Source organism: Rhinatrema bivittatum, chromosome 3 (genome assembly GCF_901001135.1).
Source record: "Rhinatrema bivittatum chromosome 3, aRhiBiv1.1, whole genome shotgun sequence".
In the NCBI taxonomy this organism is placed as follows: Eukaryota; Metazoa; Chordata; class Amphibia; order Gymnophiona; family Rhinatrematidae; genus Rhinatrema; species Rhinatrema bivittatum.
The window spans coordinates 53491100-53512230 of NC_042617.1; the positions used below are offsets into that span (position 1 = coordinate 53491100).

The window sequence follows — 21131 nt, forward strand, 5'->3', positions numbered from 1 at the left end:
GGGCGAAGAGACGTACGCCGTACCAGATCTTCGGCGCTTCCGGGCTGGAACACAGGCGGTCTCCGGCTGCGGGGGGAAAGGGCCGGTACCTTTCACCGCCGCGATTGGAGGAACTGCACCCGCTACCCCGTCCACGCCGGGACCGAGGGCCTCGAAGCCACACCCGAGTCTCCCCCGGGGGGCTATGCCCTTGCCTCGGTCCGGCCGCGGTTCGGCCGGACCGAGGACTTTCACCTCCGGGGGACCACGGCAGTCACCCCGGGAAGCTCAACTGGGGGGAGTGACAGAAACGTCCCCTGAGGAGCACGGGGCTCAAAAGTCGTTGAAGAAAGGTAAAGTAGAATCTAGAATGAGAAAAAAGAGAAAAATTAAAGTAGTCTTGGAAAGCACGCTGAACCAGCGTGCAGGCACTCCAAACTGCGTTGGAGACGGAAATTACTGAATCGCTTCGCTTCCTGTGGGGCTATATACCCCGTGCTGACGTCAGATCCGTCTCCAACTGCTAGCACGCGGATACTATCCCATTGGTTCTGAGTCCATCTGGCTACACGCCAGGAAATGAAGCATTATAGGGATGAGGACGGAGGGGAAGACTGATAAATAGGAGAAAGGTGGAAGAAATGGAAAACAAACTGTAGGAGAACGGAAGATGAAGTGAAGGCAAGGAAGCTGAAAGATGTGAGAAAAGTTAAGCGGCGTAAGAAGAGAATAGATGGAAGCTTGAGAGGAGAAAGAGGGGAGAGAACTAGGATAAAGGAGAAAGCGGAGTTGCTTACATGTAATAGGTGTACTCCGAAGACAGGATGTTAGTCCTCAAGCATGGTGACATCATCAGATGGAGCCCTGGTGTGGAACTTTGATCTCAAAGATTCTAGAACTTTCAGATATGGCCTAAAACATGGAGAAACCAATTCCTAGGGGAGGTAGGTGGGTTTCGTGCTGTCTTCGGAGAATATCTGTTACAGGTAAACAACTCTGGTTTCTACGAGGACAAGCAGGAGGTAGTCCTCATACATGGGAGATTCCCAAGCTGTAGGCTGTCTGAAAGCAACACCTCTCTCACTTTTGCCTGTGAGGCAGCCGACCCACAAAGGGGTCTAGGCAGGAAAAGAGTTAGGTTCTACAAAGAGAAACCCATAGAAACGACTGAGATACAAAACCCCATGCATAGCAGGGGTGCCTACGACAGAAGAGTGATGCGAGTGCCAGCAAGAAACATATTCCACATCACGGAAAACATTACAAGCAGGGTTTTGGATCAGGAAACCCTGATGACATTAGGTCTAGAACCTCCTGGATACAGGAAAAAGTCTAGAGATGTAAACAAGAGGACTCTTGGATGAAGGCTGCACAGTTTCCTTCATTGTTACAAGACAACCAAAAAACCAGCTGGGGCCCAAGATCTCCCCCCAGAAGGAAACTGCTGTGTATTGGCATCCTGAGGACAGAATACATCTGCAGAACTATGCCTATGTCTGGCTGATAGGCACAATGGGCAGAAAATCCCAAGCAATGCTTGGAAGAATAATCAGCAATGGCAAGGTCTGTGACAGATCCTTTGAGCCAAGGCACCAGACATAGCTGATCATGCAGGACAGCATCAAGAGATTCAGGGGATGAAAGGCAGTCCCTGAATGGGATCGCTAGCCCAAGCCCCCGAGCAGGGAGATAAGTTAGGTGTGAAGCTCACCCACACTGCACCCTATCTAGGGCAGGGCAATCCATCCTGTCCACAGGATAGTACAGGTGAGCAGGAAGGCACTTTGGACAACCTAGAGATGTGAGAAATGCTAAAGGCAGTATTGGCCAGAACTTGGCAAAAATATAGGGAAAAGTGGTGTATCCTTCCCTGTAGGTATACACTAAGATATTCCACGAATGCCCTAGCTTTTCCTCCTCTCTCCTCGACATTCCAACTGGAAGTTGGAAGGAGCAAAGAATGCCAGGAGGAAGACTGCTGGACTGCAGGGGTAAGAAAAAGTCACTAGGTCATATATTTCAACCCCAAACAAATAACTCACTGCTGATTCCAGTAGGAGTTACCCACTGAGATACAGCCCTTAGCCTGCTTGGAACAGCTGAAACAGAGCGAATCCCCCAGGGAAGAAATCCAGAAACACGCCACCAAGAGACAGGAAGCTGGGATGCCACAAGTGCAGAACAGGATTTCTTCACTGGCCTGGAAACCCTAAGAGGTAGATTTTAAAGGGGTTACACGTGGCAAAACTGGGAGATACGTGCGTAACTCGGATGCATGCGGGCTGTGTGGATTTTAAAAGGCCCTAAGTCATGCGTACATTTCCTGGTACACAGATAATAAAGTTTTGACAAAAAGGGGGCAGGATGCAGGCGGGGTCTGGGCAGGGAATAGGCAGGGCATGGGTGGGCTGGGACTGCACCATGCAGTCAGTTACGCGTACTGGGATCCCACAACTGCGTAACTTGCTTCTGTTATGGGCTGCAAGTAAGTAGGTACATTTTTTAAAAGGGGATGTTAGTGGGGTTTTAAAGGTCGGGTTTAGTAGGGTAAAAGGGAAGCTAGTTAGGTAGGGGGTTTAGGAAGTCCTGTCTTTTACTGGGATGATCTGGGAGAGAACTAGGAACTAGGCCTAATGCGTTGCTGCATGCATCTACTAAAATCCCCCCCACTTACATGCTCGAGACGCGCACGGGTAGCTGATTTTATAACATGCGCTCATAAACACGCACATGTTACAAAACTGGTGCGTCCATTTGTGAAAGTTGGCAAACTTATGCACACATGTACACGCGCGTCACTTTGAAAGTTACCACTTAAGGGTACTAGGGCAGGGTCAGTGTGATCTCAGAACAGATTATCATGAACCTGGCTTAGGTATTAATTCCTCAGCCATGATTACATATACTGCCCCCAAGAAAGCACGGTCCAGTAAATGGAACAATCGTATGAACCAGGACTCCCCTGTTCACAGACAGGATTATCCCTAAAATGGGGAAGTATAGCTTGCAAGCCACAGCAACCAAAGAGCAGAATCTCTGTTGCAAGGTCCCTTTGTTCCCCAACTCTCTCAGCCATGGATATGTCAATAAGTTGAAAAGCATACTTGCCAATTAGAGAAACTAGAACCCTCCTCAGTGAGGTAGGGTACCTGAGATGAGAATGACTGGCAATAGTAGTCCTTATCAAAAAATGCCCATTGAGCTCATCAGGTATCAAAGGTGACTCCTGGATGAGAGAAATCCTTAATCTTCACCGGGGAGCTACTCTGGAATGGTTCAGATGATTTGCTGACGTTGTATTTTTAACCTATATAAGCAGAGCTGGTATGTGGTAGGGGTTAGCAAGGATTCTGTATCTGTTGCAGAGCCAGCGCTGAGCTCTTAACTATAATGTAAGTATATATTTGCTTCCTGTGTAATTTTGCTTCCTGTGTATCGATCTGCTTGTGTATGCATAGTAAATGATTTCCAATAAAGAATAAAAAAGAAAAGTAGAATCAGAGTTGTTCTTTTAAACAATTATGATGACCCTAAGGAGAGTGCTACCATTCAACTGGCTCTTGGAGCCCATAAGGAACAGAGCGATCACCAGTCAGAAGCAGTGACATCCCTTCTCTGGGAAACGGAGAACAATGGCCACCCCTTATGGGGTGGACAACCGGGTGTCCAGAGGGGAACAATAAGGATTGCCCTGGAACCCAGCTGAATCTCCCCTTCTGGAAGGGACAGGAAAGCAAAAGGAATCGGGGCATCCCAATCCTGAAAAACCTTTCAATTTTCCAGTTGAGTTACAATCAATGATCACTGAGGTTCAGAAGCAACCAATCTGCCACTGGCAGATTGCTCCTGTGCCCCCGCTGAACCACCAGAGGTTTTCATGAATCTTGGGGGGGGGGGGGGGGGGGGGGTCGGGATTGTGGTGCAACAAGGGGGGAAGGCAGAGTGAATGGGGGCTGAGCGGCATCGGTGCCCCTAGGCCCAGGCCTAACTTGCCTAGTGCTTCCGCTGGCCCTGTCCACTGTCACACTAGCTTCCAGGTCAGTGAATAGGAACAGTGTGACGACAGCATCCCCTGTACCACTGGGGCTCTGGCTATAGCATGTTAGTGGGTGGCGTTCTATGGTGTCGCCCCCTCCAGTACCTAATGCTCCAACAGGCTGGACATAGCCCTTGAAATTGCATCGGGAACGGCTCACCGCTGATTCCCTCATGGAACGGCAACAGTGAAGTCCATAGCGACGACAATGCCCATTGAGCTCTGCAGTCGTGTCCTGCGGCATCTGACTGCATCCACTGGTGCCCACTGTGGTGACAGCACCCATAGGGCCAATAGTGCTCTCATGCTCACCAATGATGGAGCACATCAAGGGCACCAAACATCACTGCACCCAGGGCTTCGATGGTGCATGACCGTGTCTTGATCAGTTTGAGTGTATAGCGCCATCCCTGGCGCCACAAGTGCACGGACATCAACAGCCCAGCGGCACCGATAAAGACCCCAGTGCAGGAAGGCATCAATGAACCAGCAGCAAACAAGGATGCCAGGGGCACCTGCAGGCAGAGGCTCTGCAGTCTCAAAATGGCTCTGACATCTCATCGGTGCCCAAATGAACCAATGACTGCCAGCGCCATTGACAGTTTCCCCTCGGCTCACTTATCTGTCCAAGGGCGTCTATGCTGTGAGCTCGATGGCATCCCTCACCAGCATTTATGGGTGACAATAGTCTGGCTAGCGCTCATTAGCACCGATGGTACACGAATCCAGGCAGGACCTCTGAGGCCCCCTAATCCCAGTGGCTCAGGCCCCCGAGATCGTTGGTATCCATGGTGCCCAACAACCGTAGGCTAGTGATAGAAAGCAGGATGCCCCTTGGTGCCCCATCAGGACACCGCAAGGAGCCTGGAGGGCAGCGGACCACTGTGCCTGGATGCCTCAGCGTATCAGGGTGCCTTGCATGGATGGTGATCTCACTGCTCGATCCATCCAAGGCTGAAACTCCTGTCACCCAAGGTCTTCAGTGGCACATGAGGGCTCTCAAGAGCCTCGGCGGTCGATGGCCTCGAGGACTACCAGGACACTCGATGGCAATCCCAGTGCCTTGTTAATGGTCCTTGTTGAGAGTGGCAATGAATGGCATTGGTAGCCAACATGCCCGATGGCCTCCATGACAGCCCCGCACTTTCATGGCATCGATGGTATTGAGGCAGCTCTGCACAATGATGGCAATGAGGCCATGCACCTCGATGGTATCAAGGGCTACCGTAATATCGAGACCACATACTTCAACAGCATTGAGGGTGGCCACGCATACACCTCAATGGGATTGAGGGTGCCAATGGCATTGAAGACCCCAAGGGACTCAATGGCAGCTCTGATGGCAGAGGGGGACCATGGCTCTCATTGGCAGTCCTGGTCCTTAACATTAGAGGTTGGTGCTGCTACTACGCCACATCGAGGCCCAAGGCGCTCGATGACTCCAGTACATTGAAACTATGCCTACAGCACAGAAGGCCCTTATGGCATCGAGAGCTCCCCAGCACCTCAAAGGTATCCAGGGTGACCATGGTGCTCAATGGCAATCCTGGTCTCTGATGCAGTTCTGACATGAATGAGTCAGATCAATGGTGCGCTGGTCACAGATGTGCACAGGCAACCGTTACTGGGCATAGCACCGAAGGTGTGGCAGCAAGCTGCTTACCCAGGCTCCTGCTCACCCTCTCTCTCAAGGAGACTGCACTGCCATTACCGGCAAGCAAGAGGGGAGGTTATGCAATCCAGGGCTCCTGCCCATGGAGACTAGTTCCTTTGAATGTGAGGAAGATGAGCTTTCCCCTCTGCCCCCCCCCCCCCCCCCAAAAGGAATGCTGTGGTCCTTGATCTCTTCACTGTCTGAACCTCCATCAATGCTGATTGATCGGTGAAACGACATGGAACTCCTGCCCAGGTAGAACTCAGGCGAGACCCCAGACTCAGCAACCTACGTGGATCACCCATGAACTACATTCAGTCAGTCCTGCCAGCACCTGACAAAGGTACAAAAACAGACAGAGCAAGGAAAGGACACAGATACTAAACTGAAGGTGCAATATTTATTTAATAAGGAATAGTAATAGACTCTGCCAGACTGCACAGCGACTTAAGGTCCACCATGCAGCTGGCAGATAGTGGAAAGAAGAGGAAAAAGGAAAATAAAATAAAACTACTGTAAGGGAAAGAAAAGAAAAATAGCTGCAGCTCTAGAAAAAAATCACTTACAAAAACTGTGAGGAGAGAGCAAAGCTGAATACAGACACACACGGCTCTGCAGAAAAAAAGAGAGACTGAGGGACTCTGCCTAAGGGGAAGGGTGATGACTACAGTTGTACATGCTTATTTAGGCATGTCTGAAAGTTCAAGAATCTTTGAGATCAAAGTTCCAGACCAGAGCTCCATCAGATGTCACCCATGTGTAAGGGTTTCCATCCTGCTTGTCCTCGGAGAAAGACTAAGCTCATGTCCCTGGTGATGGCAGTGCTAGGTGGTGACGCTGTAATGGACCTTCCCCTGCATACTTGCAACGTTCTGTGCTCAACAGCAGTGCACATTTCCCCCTTCAACCCCGTTAAAAAATAAGAACGGACATGTGAACGGGCTGGTGCAATGGGGAGGAGGCCACACTCTCTAAACTTGTGGCAAAAATTGTGCGCTCAATAGCAATGCACATTCACAAAATATTAGAGGCAATATTAATGGGAGTTCTTTTTTTAAAAGCTGGTGGCACAGTACTCTACATGGTAGGAATCGCTGCAAATTTGACAAAAATGTATATAGTAACACAGTAAATCACAGCAGATAAATATCTGCTGTGATTTACAACATTTTATTTAATAAATGTTAACCCAAAACAATATTTTTAAATTTGATCATTAAGTATTGGATCAACTCCTTCATAATGTAGATATTTATCTGCAATATACAGGTTTCAGTAAATGATTATTATGATTCAAATGTCATAGCAGGCATTACACATCCTGGATCCAAGGATCATGTTTAATATGAGCCTTGCTTCCTCTCAATATGCATTATTCCTTTATAAGTGTTAACATGTTCATATTATTAATTCAACAAACTTCTGTACCTGTGTAGCAAACAATTTGTCAAATCCTTCAAATGACATTTGTTTGTTCTTTACTCATCACTTCAGGAGACAAGAAGTTATTTATTAATATACTTTGTTCCTTGTTCCATTTTTTCACATTAATAAAACCCTATGCATTCTTTCAGTTTATCATCTTGATTGCTTTACAAATGGGTTTTGGAATTTCAGAAGTATAGACTCTAGATATACATAAGTAAGATTTTTATTATCCTATTATGTGACTTCATTTATTCATATACTTTATTTTTCCAAGAACACATTCTAGCTATATTTTTCATATAGCTTTTACAAAAAATGATTACTGAAAGTTGAACTCTGTAACAGGAGCTACATTGATTTCATGCACTGTAAATCAGCAAAATAAATCTAAATAAGACGAAAACTTACTGGTTCTGTTAGAGCTGTATCTTTCTCCAAAAACTGTACAACACAATAGGCTAGCTAAAATAGATCAGAATTTTTGCATTATTTCTATTACAGCAATACAACAGTTAAGGAAAATAAAGTCATTTGTACATTCCATTATATTTTTTATTTCATTGCTGAAGTGTACTAATAGTTTAAAGTTCTTGAAAATACTTTCTGCTTAGCCACTTCCATCATGTCTCAAGAAACTCAGGGATCCATTCCTGGCCCTAAGCTGTTCAGTCTTTTGATAAACATCTGGGCTGTATGTAGAAAACAGGACCGCTTTCCTATGATGACTGCTCTCTGTGAACAGTAGGCTATTCAGGTACACAAGTAGGTGATGTCATCCAATGGCGCTGATGAAGAGCCTTTCTTTGAAAGCTACAGAAAAGTGTAGAAAGCTTTTCTTGACATGCTCAGTACTTCCTGCCCTGCTGCTGCCATAGCAGTACTATGTAATAGCTTTAAACTAAAGCCAACTTCAAAAGGCGTGGTTGGTGGTTATTCTGCTCTCCATAGAGGACACCCATTGCAGATAAGTAACTTTGTTTTCTCTACAGCTGTGATTCCCAACCTGGGATCTGCCGGACCATAGCCAGGGAGCTGTGTAAGAAAAGAAAAAAAAAAGCTTGTGCAAAAAGAGACTCAACAAGCCACTACCAGATCCCATCCCATGGCAGCTACGAAAAAGGAGGCCTGAGAGGCTGGGGCGCACGCCATCTCGCTGGCAGCTAAAGAGTGAAGGAGGCCGCCGGTGCACCCATTTTGCCGGCAGTTGATGAGTGAAGGAGGCTGTGGGCTGCTGGCACACCCATCTCGCCAGCAGATGAAACGTAAATAAGCCAGCAGGGCTGGCAATGTACCCCATATCACTGGAGGCCATGATTCTGCCAGCAACCTGAATGAGGAGTAGGCAGCGGGACCCTCTCCCCCCTGCAGACTCCAGGAAAACGATAAGGAGAGACACGGCGACAAAGAGGATGTATGAGTACATGTGTATGAGAGATAGTCTATGTGAATGAGAGAGGAAGCTTGTGTGTGTGTGTGTGAGAGAGAGGAAGTGTGTGTGAGAGCATGTGTGTAAGAGTGAGAGGGAGTGTGTGTATGAGCATGTGTGTATGAGAGAGGGAGCATGTGTGAGAGAGGGAATGTATGTGTGAGTATGAGCATGTGTGTGAGAAAGAAGGAGCATGTGAAAGAGAGAGTGCATGTATGTATCAGAGAGAGGGAGCGTTTGTGTGTGTATGGGAGCATGTTTGTGTAAGAGAGAGGTAGCGTATGTGAGGTGTGAGAGAGAGGGAGCATATGTTTGGGTAAGAAAGAGGGAGCATGTGAATGAGAGAGAGAAAGCATGTGTATGTGTGAGAGCATATGTGTATGAAAGATGGAGTGTATGTGTGTGTATATATGAGAGAGAGGAGAAAGGTTTTGAACCCTCCTTCCCACCCCTACTAATCCATGGCAATCTCAAGGTGACTGGAAACCAAAAGTTCCCAGGTATGGAGAATGGGGAAATTTTAAATACTTATTAATTTTAATTACTGGCTGTTATTTGATGTGTCTGTTTTGAAATATTTTGTTTGGGAAATTTTAAAATAATTTATGAGTTTTAAATTACTGGATGTCAGTTTTTTTTGTTTTTTTTTATTTGTAATTTATAGGCAATTGTAACAAACATCCAGCAAATAGGATACATATACACAAAAGAAAAATCAACATACTAATTTCCGTACAACAGTATCCAAGATAGTAACCAAACATAGCCTTTTTTCCCAAAGTACTCCCCCCCCACAATCACAAGGGTATCAGTGAGAATTAATAAAGTTGGCAGCTTAGCTCAGCTCCACCACTAAAATCTAGTCGGGTTGGCAATAGAAATGGGAACTGTCTAGGGTATTAAGGAAGAGCAGACATCCCTTCAGCCAGGGAACAAGCAAGTGTTTCCTGCCAGTTTTCAAAGGGTTGCCATATTCTGTGAAATTTGTGTAGAGTTTTATATTTATGTGCTGTGATTTTGCCTAAGGAATGTGTCAGAGTCATCAGCCGCTGAATTTCTGTAAGAGAAAGAATCTCCGGAGTCTTCCAGACACGAGCCAACACTCCCCTGGAGATCGTGACCGTATATTTAATAAACTCATTTTGGAACTTCGTGAAGTCTGAGTTGTCTTTATTGAGTAATGCCTGTGTCGGGGAAAGTGCGACCCCAGTACCCAAAACTGTGGATAACCATCTGGATACTGAGTCCCAAAAAGTCGTAACCCGGGGGCATTCCCACCACATGTGGAAAAAAGTACCTACCCCTTGGCACTGTCTCCAGCACTCACTAGACTGAACAGCAGAAATACGATGCAATTTAACCGGTGTCCAGTGCCAACGGAACAACATTTTATAACTGTTTTCAATGTGCATAGCAGATATTAGCCCCCTGCCCACGGAATTGGAAAGTCTATTCCAAGCATCCAGTGACCATGAAACATTGAGATCCCGTTCCCAGGCCAAAACATGAGTTCCCTTAAGGGTAGAGGATCCAATGATCATCAGATAGATACGAGAAATAAGCCTGCTGGCCTTCCCCGCCATTCGACACAGTGCCTCAAACGGAGAGACTCCTAGAGCTAGGTCTGATACCTTTAGGGAGCGAGAAAGGAAATGTGTCAATTGGAGGTAGACATAATGGTCCTTAATATCTAAGTTATAACGTTCCTGCAATACCGAAAAAGGTATCATGCCCCCGGGTTCCCATAAATGGGTGACCTGTGCAATTCCCGCTGCCTTCCAAAACCGGATGCGTGGGTGATGCACCGCATAGCGGAAGGACTGTCGGGCAAACAAGTATGTGCTAAGAAAAGTGCTTCTAGTACCCACTAGTTTAGTCCGCCATTTATTCCTACTGGATGTCAGTTTTGAAATATTCTTTTTACTCTTATGAATTGACTTATTGATATTTTATATTTCTTGATTGTATTATTTGATGTTTTATGAGGAACAGAGATGTTTGTTTTTCTAGTGTTACAATGCATACAGAGTCTGGCTTCCAGTTCAGTATTTGTCTACACGTTTGTATTTATACTTTTGTTCTCTAATCTGTATTTGGCGAAGGTCTGTCTATGTTCTTTATGTGTGACTTAAGTGAAGTATTCTGCTAGCATGTAGTTTCTGTAAAGGAATCTATAACAGCCTGCCTTGTTCAGTTTTCCTAATAAGAGGTGTATTGGTGTGTTAGGACCTGTTGTAATATTTGCAGAGTTGCCTTTTCATAGGTAAGGTTCTTACTGTTTGGAGTCTGGCAGTTGTGTGTTATGGTATGGCAGACATTCTAGAGGTTCTGAGTACATATTTTGCAGGATTATGTATTCTACAATGTTCCTAGTAGTGGAGAGAGTTTGAGTTACTGTTACTGAGGTGACAACAGAATTTGAATACTATTTTTCTGTGGTGAGTGGTAAGGGGAAATGTCCTTGTTCTAATCTGCATCCTTTGTTGGGGGGAGTTTCTGTGAACACAGAGGATTGAGGAACGTGGAATGCAGATTTTATATTGGGATTTGTCCCACTCCCATACAGAAGAAATTTTGATTGATGCTCTTGAATAATGTTAGTATTTACTTAGTGGTTGAAACTGGCCAGGGATTTTTTTTTTTTAACTTAGAAGTTTCTTCTGTCTAGAGTTACCACTGAGATGCATGCTCAGCACCTTGCAATAATGGTGCAAAATGTTTGTAGCAGTTCCTCTTACTTTATGAGTGGGGATGTCCTGTCTCTGCATATATGGAATTTGCTAACAGGCAGGTGTAGAGGGAGCCATTGGACCCCTGTCAAGATCAAACTAACAGGAGGGTTTCCCGGTCACAAGAGATTTTCTTTAAAAATAGTAATAATTTTCAAAACATACCATGTCGGAGGGTGGGGGCTGAGAGGGAAATATGTGCACAAAACCTCTCTCCACATCTCCCTTATAGGGATGTGGGCCTGTCTCAAACATCCCTCCTTTGCCCTTCCCAATCAGTCTCTCACTTTCTGTCTTTGATCCACAGCCTATCCCAACCAGTCCCCTTCTGTCCCCTACAGCAGTCCATCCTTGCCAGTCACATTCTCTCTCACCATCCACCAGTCCAGCCCTGCCAGTTGCTTTGTCTCTTTTTCCACCAGTCCATCTTGGCCAGTTGCTCTCTCTCTTTCCACCAGTCCATCCCCTCCAGTCTCTCTCTCTCCCCCCCTCCACTCTCTCTCCCTCACCATTTGCCCTCCACTCTCTCTCATGCCACTAGTTTATCTCCATCAGTCTGTCTTTCTCTCTCCCACCCTGCCAATCACTCTCTCTATCCTCCTCCACCAGTCCATTCCCCCCAGTCACTTCAGATTCAGTTCTGTGGGTACCTGTAGTTACTACATATATTCTTCCACATTTACTGCTGTGCTTTGCAATTATATGTATTCTGTTTATATCAGTAAGCATTTAATAATTTTAAATATTATGAATGTCTGGTGGTAAAAATGAAAGAGAAGCATGTGGGGATCTGCAAAAATTTTGAACTTGAAAAGGGGTCCATGCGCCCAAAAAGTTTGGGAAACCCTGCTCTACAGATATGTAGGTTGAATAGACCACGCAAGAGGCAATCCCTAGCTAAGGGTTGCCATCCAACAAAAGAGGAAAACAGTAGCAAGAAACTGCCAAGGGAGAAAACACATTTTCTTTGGGTAAACACTTTCTAAAAAATGTATACAGAAGACACCCCAAATTAATATAATAGGGGGATTGGAATTGGATTATATCCCTTAGAGAGGCCCTGGTGGACAGTCTGACCAAACCTACTGCTGCATCAGGAGTCAGGGTGTAAACAATTATGGGAAGTAAATTTGTAGATAGAAGTCCACATGTTGCAGCTTTACAAATCTCAATAGCCCATAGAGTTATGTCTCCAACATTATAAACCTGGACACAACCTTCAAGAGTCAGGCCTACTTGGGTATAACAAACAGAGATGCAATCTGCTATCCAATTAGAAATGGTACATTTGGTTACAGCAAGCCCAAGCGCGTTAGCATCAAAAGAAACAAAAAGTTGAGTGGACCTTTTTTGCGCTTTGGTCTGGGCTCTATGTAGAAGGCGATGGCTTACATAATCCAGACCTTAAGGAGCTTGTTCACCACTGTGAGCATGAGGCCTGGAAAAATTGTTGGTAAGAATTGACTGGTTAATATCCAGAAATCATCTTAAGTAAGAACTTGGGATCTATGTGTAGCATCACAAAACTATGAATAAATCAGAGTAAGCTGATAGGTCACTAGGGCTAGCAGTTTACTGATTCTGTGGGCTGAAGGGATCACCACAAAAATATGGCCTTCCAGGTCATGTACTTTAGTTCACAAGTGTTCAGAGGCAACATAAATTGCGTCCTTCAACTGAGATTCCATGACATTACAGATGTCTTAATTGGAAGCTTCAACTGAAGCAAGCCTTGCACAGATTGAACTAAATACTATAGAGAAGTGGGGTATCCTTCTACATGCTGATAAGCACCAGTTGTGCTAAAGTGAACCCTAAAAGAACTGGTTTTGAGACTAATCTGAAACTATTTGAATTCTGTGTGAGAGTGGGGGCAGATACATAAAATGCTTCAAAGATAAGGTAATTGGGTATCTCAGATTCATAGGGCTTGTTCTACCAGAGCCCACTGTAAACCATATATCCCTGGGTTTTTTACTTTTCTGTGGGAGTTGGTCGAGATATTCTGGATGCTGGAAGGAAGGAGAGGATTTTTGAAACCTCAATAATTTCTCTTTCAGGTGAATTAGTTAATTGCTCCTACCATGTGACAGGGGCCGACCAATGGCACCGGTAGCCCCTGTGACATAGTAAGGGCAAAAGCTATCAGTGCCATTTTGAATACTGGCAGCCGACGGCCCGAGTGCAGGAGATCACTCCTGCACCCCCACTGGACCACCAGGGACTTTTGGCAAGTCTTCGGGGGGTCAGGAGGGTGGGGGTTTGTAGTTAATTAACTTTAAAGGGTTGGGATGGGGTTTGTTTTTTTTTTTATATATTCGCTACATAAGACGCATAGACATTTCCCCCCTCCCCCTTTTGGGGGAAAAAAGTGCGTCTTATGGAGCGAAAAATACGGTAGATTAAGTGAATAATATAGGACCTAAGTACCAATCTCACAACTTCTTTATTAATCACTATTAACAAAATGTCCTTTATTCAGTGCAACAATGTTTATGTCCCAAGGCCTATCATTTGGACAATTAAGAATTGTCCAATTTGCTTTCAGTTGTCTTCCACGTAAAAGGAACTAATTCACCTGAAAGAGAAATTATCGAGGTTTCAAAAATCCTCTCCTTCCTTCCAGCATCCAGAATATCTCTCCCAACTCCCACAGAAAAGTAAAAAACCCAGGGATAGCAAATGTTGCTTACTTGTAACAGGTGTTCTCACAGGACAACAGGATGTTAGTCCTCACATATGGGTGACATCATCAGGATGGAGCCCAATCACGGAAAACTTCTGTCAAAGTTTCCAGAACTTTGACTGGCCCCTACTGGGCATGCCCAGCATGGCACTAACCCTGCAGCCAGCAGGGGTCCCCTGTCAGTCTTATTTGATAGCTACAGGCAGTGCCGAAAAAATAAAACAACAAAACGTTATGAACCCAACACTGCGGGTTGGCGGGCGGGTTTCGTGAGGACTAACATCCTGCTGTCCTGTGAGAACACCTGTTACAGGTAAGCAACATTTGCTTTCTCACAGGACAAGCAGGATGGTAGTCCTCACATATGGGTGAGTACCGAGCTGAGGATGTCCGAACATGCATCAAATGCACCCAACGGCGTGCAACAGGTACAACAACTGGGGTGGAATTTGGTAGAGGGCATCCTGAAGCCCACCGGGCAGGCGGAAGGGTGTTGGTACGTCACATTGGAAATAGGTTACGCAGGACAGATTGGCCGAAGATGGAATTTTGTCTTCCGGCTTTGTCCAAGCAATAGTGGGCTGCAAAAGCGTGGAGAGAGCTCCAGGTGGCAGCCCTGCAAATGTCAGGAAGCGGCACCGATCATAGGTGTGCTACTGACGTCGCCATGGCCCTCACAGAGTGTGCTTTAACACGGTCTTGGAAAGGAATGCCTGCTTGCTGGTAGCAAAAAGATATGCTGTCCGCCAACCAGGAGGAGAGAGTCTGCTTACCCACAGGTTGCCCTAATTTGTTGGGATGGAAAGAGACGAATAACTGAGTGCTCTTCCTGTGGGCAACTGTACGGTCTAGGTAGAACGCTAGAGCCCGTTTATAGTCAAGGGTATGCAGAGCCTGTCCCCCTGAGTTGGAGTGGGACCTGGGAAAGAAGATAGGTAGTATGATGGACTGATTAAAGTGAAACTCCGAAACTACCTTAGGCAAAAACTTAGGGTGAGTGCGGAGTACCGCCCGGTCCTGCAGGAGTTTAGTGTAAGGCAGATAGGTAACTAGGGCCTGTAACTCACTAACCCTGCGAGCTGAAGTGATAGCCAAAAGGAAAATCACTTTCCATGTGAGATATTTTAGGTCACAGGAGCGAAGAGGTTCGAATGGTGGTTTCATGAGCCGCCCGAGAACCAGATTAAGGTCCCAAGAAGAGGCCGGAGGACGTAAAGGTGGCTTGATATGGAGCAAGCCTTTAAGAAAACGTGTTACGAGGGGTTGTACCGATATAGGGACATCCCCGACACCTTTATGGAAGGCAGCTACCGCACTGACATGATTCTGATGGAAGAGGTCTTTAGACCTGATTCCGATAAATGCCAGAGATAGTCCAAAAACCTTGGGATTGGACAGGAAAAGGGATCAAGGGACTGCGAGGTGTACCATGATGTGTACTTTTTCCATTTATAGGAATAAGATTTTCTTGTGGAAGGCTTTCGTGAAGCAATCAGGACACGAGAAACCGAATCTGAAAGGTTAAGTGGTTGAAGAATTAACCTTTCAACATCCATGCAGTCAGGGACAAGGCCTGAAGATTGGGATGGCGTAGACATCCGTCGTTCTGAGTGATCAGAAGCAGGTGCGTTCCCAAGGGAAGGTGCCTGTGGATGGAGAGATCCTGGAATATGGGAAACCACACTTGGCGTGGCCAGTGAGGTGCTATCAGGATCATGGTTCCTTTGTCCTGACGGAGCTTCACGAGAGTCTTCGAGAGAAGAGGAAGTGGAGGGAATGCATAAAGCAGACCGGCTGCCCACGAGAGGGAGAATGCATCTCTGGACTGAGAGCGCTCGCTCCGAATGAGGGAGCAGTAATTGTCCACTTTGTGGTTCTGAGGGGATGCAAAGAGGTCTATTTGGGGATGACCCTATTGCTGGAAGAGAGGTTGCTACCAAGGGATTGAGAGACCACTCGTGCAGTTGGAAGACACGACTCAGTTTGTCTGCCAAGACATTGTGACTCCCGGCAAATAGGTGGCCCTGAGGTACATCGAGTGGGAGAGCGCTTCTGCCCAAATCTGCGCAGCTTCCTGACAGACGGAAGGAGCCTGTGCCTCCCTGCTTGTTGATGTACCACATGGCCACCTGGTTGTCCGTCTGAATCAGGATGACGTAATTTGATAGGCAATCCTGAAAAGCTCTGAGAGCATATCGCATTGCTCGAAGCTCCAGGAAATTTATCTGGTGTTTGGCTTCCTCTGGAGACCAAAATCCTTGTGACTGTAGATCGTTCACATGAGCTCCCCACCCGAGGTTGGAAGCGTCTGTGGTGAGAATGAGTTGAGGATCTGGTAGGTGAAAAGGCAGTCCCTGGAGGAGATTGTTCTGATCTTTCCACCAGGCGAGAGACAGAGTGTGTCGGTGATGTGGACAATGGTTGACAGAGGCTGAGTCGCTTGAATCCATTGTGACCTCAGAGTCCAATGCATGACTCTCATGGCCAGGCGGGCCATTGGTGTGAGATGGACTGAGGACGCCATGTGTCCGAGAAGGACAAGGAATTGCCGAGCTGTTGCTGTATACTGAAACTGCAACTGGTGAGCGAGGGACATGAGGGTTTGCACTCGTTGAGGTAGAAAGGTTTTTGCCTGTAAGGTGTCCAAGTCTGCCCCAATGAACGACGTTTGAGATGGGACTAAATAAGACTTCTCGTAATTGACGAGAAATCCTAGAGAAATTAGAGTGTGTAGGGTCAAATCCAGGGATGATTGAGCGGCTTGCTGGGTTGGGGCCCTGATTAACCAGTCGTCTAGATAGGGGTAGACGTGAACACCTTCTTTCCTGAGAAAGGCTGCGACAACTACGAGACATTTGGTAAAGACTCGTGATGCTGATGCTAGACAGAATGGAAGCACCCGGTATTGATAGTGCCTTGGGCCTACTAAAAACCTGAGGTACTTGCGATGAGCTGGAGCTATCGCAATGTGGGTGTATGCGTCCTGGAGGTCCAGAGAGCAGAGCCAGTCTCCTCTTTGTAGAAGAGGTAGAAGCGAGCCCAAGGTTACCATCTTGAACTTTTCCCGCTGGAGGTACTTGTTGAGGGCACGTAGGTCCAGAATTGGACGAAGCCCCCTGGATTTTTTGGGGATCAAAAAGTACCGGGAATAGAACCCTAGGCCTTTTTGCGAAAGAGGAACGGGTTATATTGCCCTTAACTGGAGAAGAAGGGAAACCTCCTGCTCCAGAAGGACAGAGTGGTCGGTTACTCTCCACACTTGTAAAGGTGGTGATTCCAGTGGGAGAGCAAGAAAGTTCAGGTGGTAACCCTGAGCAATGATTGCTAGCACCCATTGGTCGTTGTGATTGATTGCCACATGCCGCGAAAGTGGCACAATCGACCTCTCACTGGTATGCCTGGCAGAGGACTCAGGCTGCTGCTCTCCAAGGAAAAGTCAAAAACCTGAAGCAGGCCCTGGCTGGGGAGCTGCTTGTGGCTTTTGCTTCCGGGGCTGGCGAGGTTGAGATTTTTGATAAGGCCTCGTAACTCAGGACCTTGTTGGTGGAGGATAGTACTTCCTTGGGTGGAAGAATGACTTCTTAGAGTCCTTCTTGAAGGGCTGTCTAGAAGGGAAGTCAGAAGGTATCGATGAGAGCTGTTTGAGGGTCTCATGATGGTCCTTTAATTCAGCCACTATTTGCTGAATCTGTACACCGAACAGATTATCTCCTATGTAGGGCAGGTCAGAGAGAACATAAGAACATAAGAAAATGCCATACTGGGTCAGACCAAGGGTCCATCAAGCCCAGCATCCTGTTTCCAACAGTGGCCAATCCAGGTCATAAGAACCTGGCAAGTACCCAAAAACTAAGTCTATTCCATGTAATCATTGCTAATGGCAGTGGCTATTCTCTAAGTGAACTTAATAGCAGGTAATGGACTTCTCCTCCAAGAACTTATCCAATCCTTTTTTAAACACAGCTATACTAACTGCACTGACCACATCCCCTGGTAACAAATTCCAGAGTTTAATTGTGCGTTGAGTAAAAAAGAACTTTCTCCGATTAGTTTTAAATGTGCCCCATGCTAACTTCATGGAGTGCCCCCTAGTCTTTCTACTATCCGAAAGAGTAAATAACCGATTCACATCTACCCGTTCTAGACCTCTCATGATTTTAAACACCTCTATCATATCCCCCCTCAGTCGTCTCTTCTCCAAGCTGAAAAGTCCTAACCTCTTTAGTCTTTCCTCGTAGGGAAGCTGTTCCATTCCCCTTATCATTTTGGTAGCCCTTCTCTGTATCTTCTCCATCGCAATTATATCTTTTTTGAGATGCGGCGACTAGAACTGTACACAGTATTCAAGGTGCGGTCTCACCATGGAGCGATAGAGGCATTATGACATTTTCCGTTTTATTCACCATTCCCTTTCTAATAATTCCCAACATTCTGTTTGCTTTTTTGACTGCCGCAGCACACTGAACCGACGATTTCAATGTGTTATCCACTATGACACCTAGATCTCTTTCTTGGATTGTAGCACCTAATATGGAACCCAACATTGTGTAATTATAGCATGGGTTATTTTTCCCTATATGCATTACCTTGCACTTATCCACATTAAATTTCATCTGCCATTTGGATGCCCAATTTTCCAGTCTCACAAGGTCTTCCTGCAATTTATCACAATCTGCTTGTGATTTAACTACTCTGAACAATTTTGTGTCATCTGCAAATTTGATTATCTCACTTGTCGTATTTCTTTCCAGATCATTTATAAATATATTGAAAAGTAAGGGTCCCAATACAGATCCCTGAGGCACTCCACTGTCTACTCCCTTCCACTGAGAAAATTGTCCATTTAATCCTACTCTCTGTTTCCTGTCTTTTAGCCAGTTTGCAATCCACGAAAGGACATCGCCACCTATCCCATGACTTTTTACTTTTCCTAGAAGCCTCTCATGAGGAACTTTGTCAAACGCCATATCTACCGGTTTACCTTTATCCACATGTTTATTAACTCCTTCAAAAAAGTGAAGCAGATTTGTGAGGCAAGACTTGCCTTGGGTAAAGCCATGCTGACTTTGTTCCATTAAACCATGTCTTTCTATATGTTCTATGATTTTGATGTTTAGAACACTTTCCACTATTTTTCCTGGCACTGAAGTGAGGCTAACCGTTCTGTAGTTTCCCGGATCACCCCTGGAGCCCTTTTTAAATATTGGGGTTACATTTGCTATCCCCCAGTCTTCAGGTACAATGGATGATTTTAATGATAAGTTACAAATTTTTACTAATAGGTCTGAAATTTCATTTTTTCGTTCCTTCAGAACTCTGGGGTGTATACCACCCAGTGCAGGTGATTTACTACTCTTCAGTTTGTCAATCAGGCCTACCACATCTTCTAGGTTCACCGTGATTTGATTCAGTCCATCTGAATCTTTACCCATGAAAACCTTCTCCATTACGGGTACCTCCCCAACATCCTCTTCAGTAAACACCGAAGCAAAGAAATCATTTAATCTTTCCGCGATGGCCTTATCTTCTCTAAGTGCCCCTTTAACCCCTCGATCATCTAACGGTCCAACTGACTCCCTCACAGGCTTTCTGCTTCAGATATATTTTAAAAAGTTTTTACTGTGAGTTTTTGCCTCTACTGCCAACTTCTTTTCAAATTCTCTCTTAGCCTGTCTTATCAATGTTTTACATTTAACTTGCCAATGTTTATGCTTTATCCTATTTTCTTCTGTTGGATCCTTCTTCCAATTTTTGAATGAAGATCTTTTGGCTAGAATAGCTTCTCTCACCTCCCCTTTTAACCATGCCGGTAATCGTTTTGCCTTTTTTCCACCTTTCTTAATGTGTGGAATACATCTGGACTGTGCTTCTAGGATGGTATTTTTTAACAATGACCACGCCTCTTGGACATTTTTTTACTTTTGTAGCTGCTCCTTTCAGTTTTTTTCTAACAATTTTTCTCATTTTATCAAAGTTTCCCTTTTGAAAGTTTAGCACGAGAGCTGTGGATTTGCACACTGTTCCTCTTCCAGTCATTAAATCAAATTTGATCATATTATGATCACTATTGCCAAGCGGCCCCACCACTGTTACCTCTCTCACCAAGTCCTGTGCTCCACTGAGAATTAGATCTAAAATTGCTCCCTCTCTCGTCGGTTCCTGAACCAATTGCTCCATAAAGCTATCATTTATTCCATCCAGGAACGTTATCTCTCTAGCGTGATCCGATGATATATTTACCCAGTCAATATTGGGGTAATTGAAGTCTCCCATTATTACTGCACTACCAATTTGGTTAGCTTCCCTAATTTCTCTTACCATTTCACTGTCCGTCTCACCATCTTGACCAGGTGGGCGGTAGTATACCCCTATCACTATAGTCTTCCCCGACACACAAGGGATTTCTACCCATAAAGATTCAATTTTGTATTTAGTTTCATGCAGGATGTTTATCCTGTTGGACTCTATGCCATCCCGGACATAAAGCGCCACACCTCCTCCCGGGTGCTCCTCTCTGTCACTGCGATATAATTTGTACCCCGGTATAGCACTGTCCCATTGGTTATCCTCTTTCCACCATGTCTCTGAGATGCCAATTAAGTCTATGTCATCATTTACTGCTATACATTCTAATTCTCCCATCTTACTTCTTAGACTTCTGGCATTAGCATACAAACATTTCAAAGTTTGTTTTTTGTTTGTATTTTTATTCTGCTTTTTAATTGATAGGGATAAGTTTGAATTTTTTAGCTCAGGTGAGTTTTTAGTTACAGGCACTTGGACTATTTTTCTAATTATTGGAACCTCACTGTCGGGATGCCCTAATTCTAATGCATCATTAGTATCCTTTAAAGATACCTCTCTCCGAACCATGCGCTGCTGAGCGACTGTCGGCTTTCCCCTTTGTTCTAGTTTAAAAGCTGCTCTATCTCCTATTTAAAGGTTAGCGCCAGCAGTCTGGTTCCACCCTGGTTAAGGTGGAGCACATCCCTTCGGAAGAGACTCCCCCTTCCCCAAAAGGTTCCCCAGTTCCTAACAAAACTGAATCCCTCTTCCTTGCACCATCGTCTCATCCACGCATTGAGACTCCGGAGCTCTGCCTGCCTCTGGTGACCTGCGCGTGGAACAGGGAGCATTTCAGAGAATGCTACCCTGGAGGTTCTGGATTTAAGCTTTCTACCTAAGAGCCTAAA

General features: G+C 45.6%; 1 protein-coding gene across 5 annotated transcripts in view; it reads right to left on the minus strand.

Annotated features, from left to right (window-relative positions):
* Positions 1–21131, minus strand: part of PPP2R5A (protein phosphatase 2 regulatory subunit B'alpha) — a 356054-nt gene that overhangs the window by 65781 nt on the left and 269142 nt on the right. For 4 of the 5 annotated variants that reach the window (XM_029593246.1, XM_029593244.1, XM_029593247.1 and 1 more), the window contains one exon: positions 7506–7559. The exons of the other annotated variant lie outside the window; for it this stretch is intronic. In XM_029593246.1, coding sequence (XP_029449106.1) covers positions 7506–7559 — 54 coding nt within the window. The remainder of the gene's footprint in view (positions 1–7505; positions 7560–21131) is intronic. 5 annotated transcript variants of the gene reach the window in all.